We start from the raw sequence: 2462 nt of genomic DNA on the forward strand, positions 1-2462 counted from the left end.
GGTAACAGACCTCAGACTCAGCCCTTCCACACGGCAGGGTTATTTCCTTCCGTGTTCACAGCCTGAGGCTGGGGCAGAGGCAGGAGCAGACTCCCTGGGCTAACGGGGGAACAGCGTGTGTGTGTGTGTGTGTGTGTGTGTGTGTGTGTGTGTGTGTGTGTGATTTAGATCACAGCCCCGAAAGTAACATCAGTATCCTTAAAGAGGTCAGGCCTCACCTGGCCCTCGCAGCAGTTCTTTCCAGCTAAAGGAGCAGTGAGCAGCCCTTGTACCTGCTCTGATGTCAGCTGCTGTCACACTTCTATTCCCAGAAAAGAAGCCAGTGACATTCTGTGCTTGGGGTGAGCAGCCTTCCTAACTGGGCCTCTTGTCAATGCCTGGAGAACCAAGCGAACAGGCGTGTTTCACTTTGCCTTTTTTTTCCTTCTGACTTTTGCTGCCTTGCTAGTGGGGGCCGACTGCTCACCGGTAGAAAATGACATTGTCCTTCTTCTGCGGCATGTGGCAATTATCCATTTTTCAAGGAAGCCCTGTACTCCCTGCCTTGCCTCTGAGATGCAGCCAGGATAGGGCGACAGTTTTTGGTGACGTTGTTCTAGCATCTTCTGGATGAACGTCGGCCCAGCCCTCCTCTGATTTTCCTGTCCTGTGTGGGCGGAGCCCGGAGGTGTGCTGACTATGGTTACCAGCATCTTAGCAGACAAGAAGAAGGGTCTGGAAACAGACACGGATATGGTCAGTTTCAGAGACAACCTCATCCAAAAGGTTTATTCCTGGCTTGCAAACAAACCCCACTGACCAAACTCCCAAGTCGCTTTTTATTCAGCCGTCATTAAATCACCACAGAAATACATATAATAAATACAAAAACAGGAAGGATTTTTTTTTTTTTAGTCTTTGGTATGTAGAGCTTTTCTCCTCAACTTCTTTCCCCGCCTTCCCTGCATCCTAAGCCCATTTCCTCAGGTTCACATTATTACTTTGGACACTAAAGCAGCCCAGAAGTAAACTCGGTGCCCGGACCTTGAAGCGGTCGGCAGCCTGGGTCCCGGCGCCTCTTGGGGGCCTGGGGAGGGACAGGCCGTGGGGACTCACACATAGTCGTTCAGCCTGTACCCGTTGTGCGAGGCCGAGGTGGCCGAGGGGGCCCGATTGTCCTTGTAGGCGTCGGGGGGCCGGTAGGAGGGCGCGGTGGCCGTGCCGGCCCGGGGCTGAGCCTGGTAGGGTCTGGAGGGCGCCTCGTCCTGGCAGGCCAGGCAGAGCAGCGTGCCGCCGATGAGCGACAGGGACGAGGAGATGAAGCCGAGGTACAGGGCCTGCCCGATCTCGAACTTCATGCCGCTGGGCAGCAGCGGGTTGTAGAAGTTCTGCACCACGTCGTTGGTGGTCCAGGAGACGGCCACCATGCAGAGCAGGCCGGCCAGGATGAAGAACACGCCGCCCAGCACGGCGAACGTGGTCTTGGCGGGGGTGCCCTTGGCGCAGCGCGTGCACTTCATGCCGACCACGGCGCAGGCGCAGGCCACGCCCGACAGCAGGCAGGAGATGACCATGAGCGCGCGGGACGCCTGCAGGTCGCGGGGCAGCGCCAGCAGCGAGCGGTAGATCTGGCACTGGTAGATGCCCGTGCTGTGCCACACGCACTCCATCCACAGCCCCTTCAGGTAGGACACGGCCGTCAGGATGTTGGTGCCCACGTGCGCCGTCCGGCGCCAGTGCGGCAGGATGGTGGTGATGAGTGTGCCCACCATGCCCAGGAAGCTGAGCAGGAAGCCCATGAGCTGCACGGCTGCGCTGGCCATGACCTTGCTGGCGGTTGCCGCTCGCTCAGGCGCCCGCAGGAGTCCTAATGAAGCCGGGAGGCGGGGCGGGGGGAGAGGAAACGGGTTAACGATTATCTCGATGCATTTATTTCTGCCACCGAAACGGCGATTTCCATAGGCAGTTGGTAACACGATTAACATGTTTTTAAAAATAGTTTCTGAGACCTGATGGGGTGAACGAACGAGCGGCTCGCCTAAGACGCTTTCCCTGGAAGGCCAGAGCTAGAAGGGGTGACAGCCGACATCTGGCTGGGCTGTGCTTTCCCAGGACCCCAGGGAAGGACACTCCAGAGACCCCACTTCTCTCAGTACTTACCAACCCCACGTGGGAAGTTTTGTCTTGTGTCTACCCTCAGACTCTGCTGCATTTGAGTCTCACTTCATTCTGTTTGATCAGTAATCACTAAGGTTGTTAAATCAACAAATGGACTGGCAAGTGTTAAGGCGTGTGCTGCTCATGACTTAGAAGATAGCTTAGACTGCCTGTCAGGATGAAACATTTTCTGAAAGTGGGAGACTTCCCTATGTGCTCATAGGAGGGGGTTTGGCACCATAGGCGGGTCAGACGCTGCCTTCCAGAATCCCAGATGTGACCTTAGAGATTATCCACTGACGCCAGGGGAGAGGAATGACCAAGGT

General features: G+C 56.3%; 1 protein-coding gene across 1 annotated transcript; it reads right to left on the reverse strand.

Moving 5' to 3' along the window:
• Positions 1-1091: 1091 nt before the first annotated feature.
• On the reverse strand, positions 1092-1802 carry CLDN14 (claudin 14). Its single transcript, XM_004322400.4, has one exon. The coding sequence runs from the start codon at positions 1800-1802 to the stop codon at positions 1092-1094; it is 711 nt and encodes a 236-aa protein (XP_004322448.1).
• Positions 1803-2462: the final 660 nt, after the last annotated feature.

This window comes from Tursiops truncatus, chromosome 4 (assembly GCF_011762595.2).
Source record: "Tursiops truncatus isolate mTurTru1 chromosome 4, mTurTru1.mat.Y, whole genome shotgun sequence".
In the NCBI taxonomy this organism is placed as follows: domain Eukaryota; kingdom Metazoa; phylum Chordata; class Mammalia; order Artiodactyla; family Delphinidae; genus Tursiops; species Tursiops truncatus.

Excerpts from the sequence above, each read along its gene's own strand:
- CLDN14 (XM_004322400.4), bottom strand. The coding sequence starts at position 1,802 with ATGGCCAGCGCAGCCGTGCAGCTCATGGGCTTCCTGCTCAGCTTCCTG.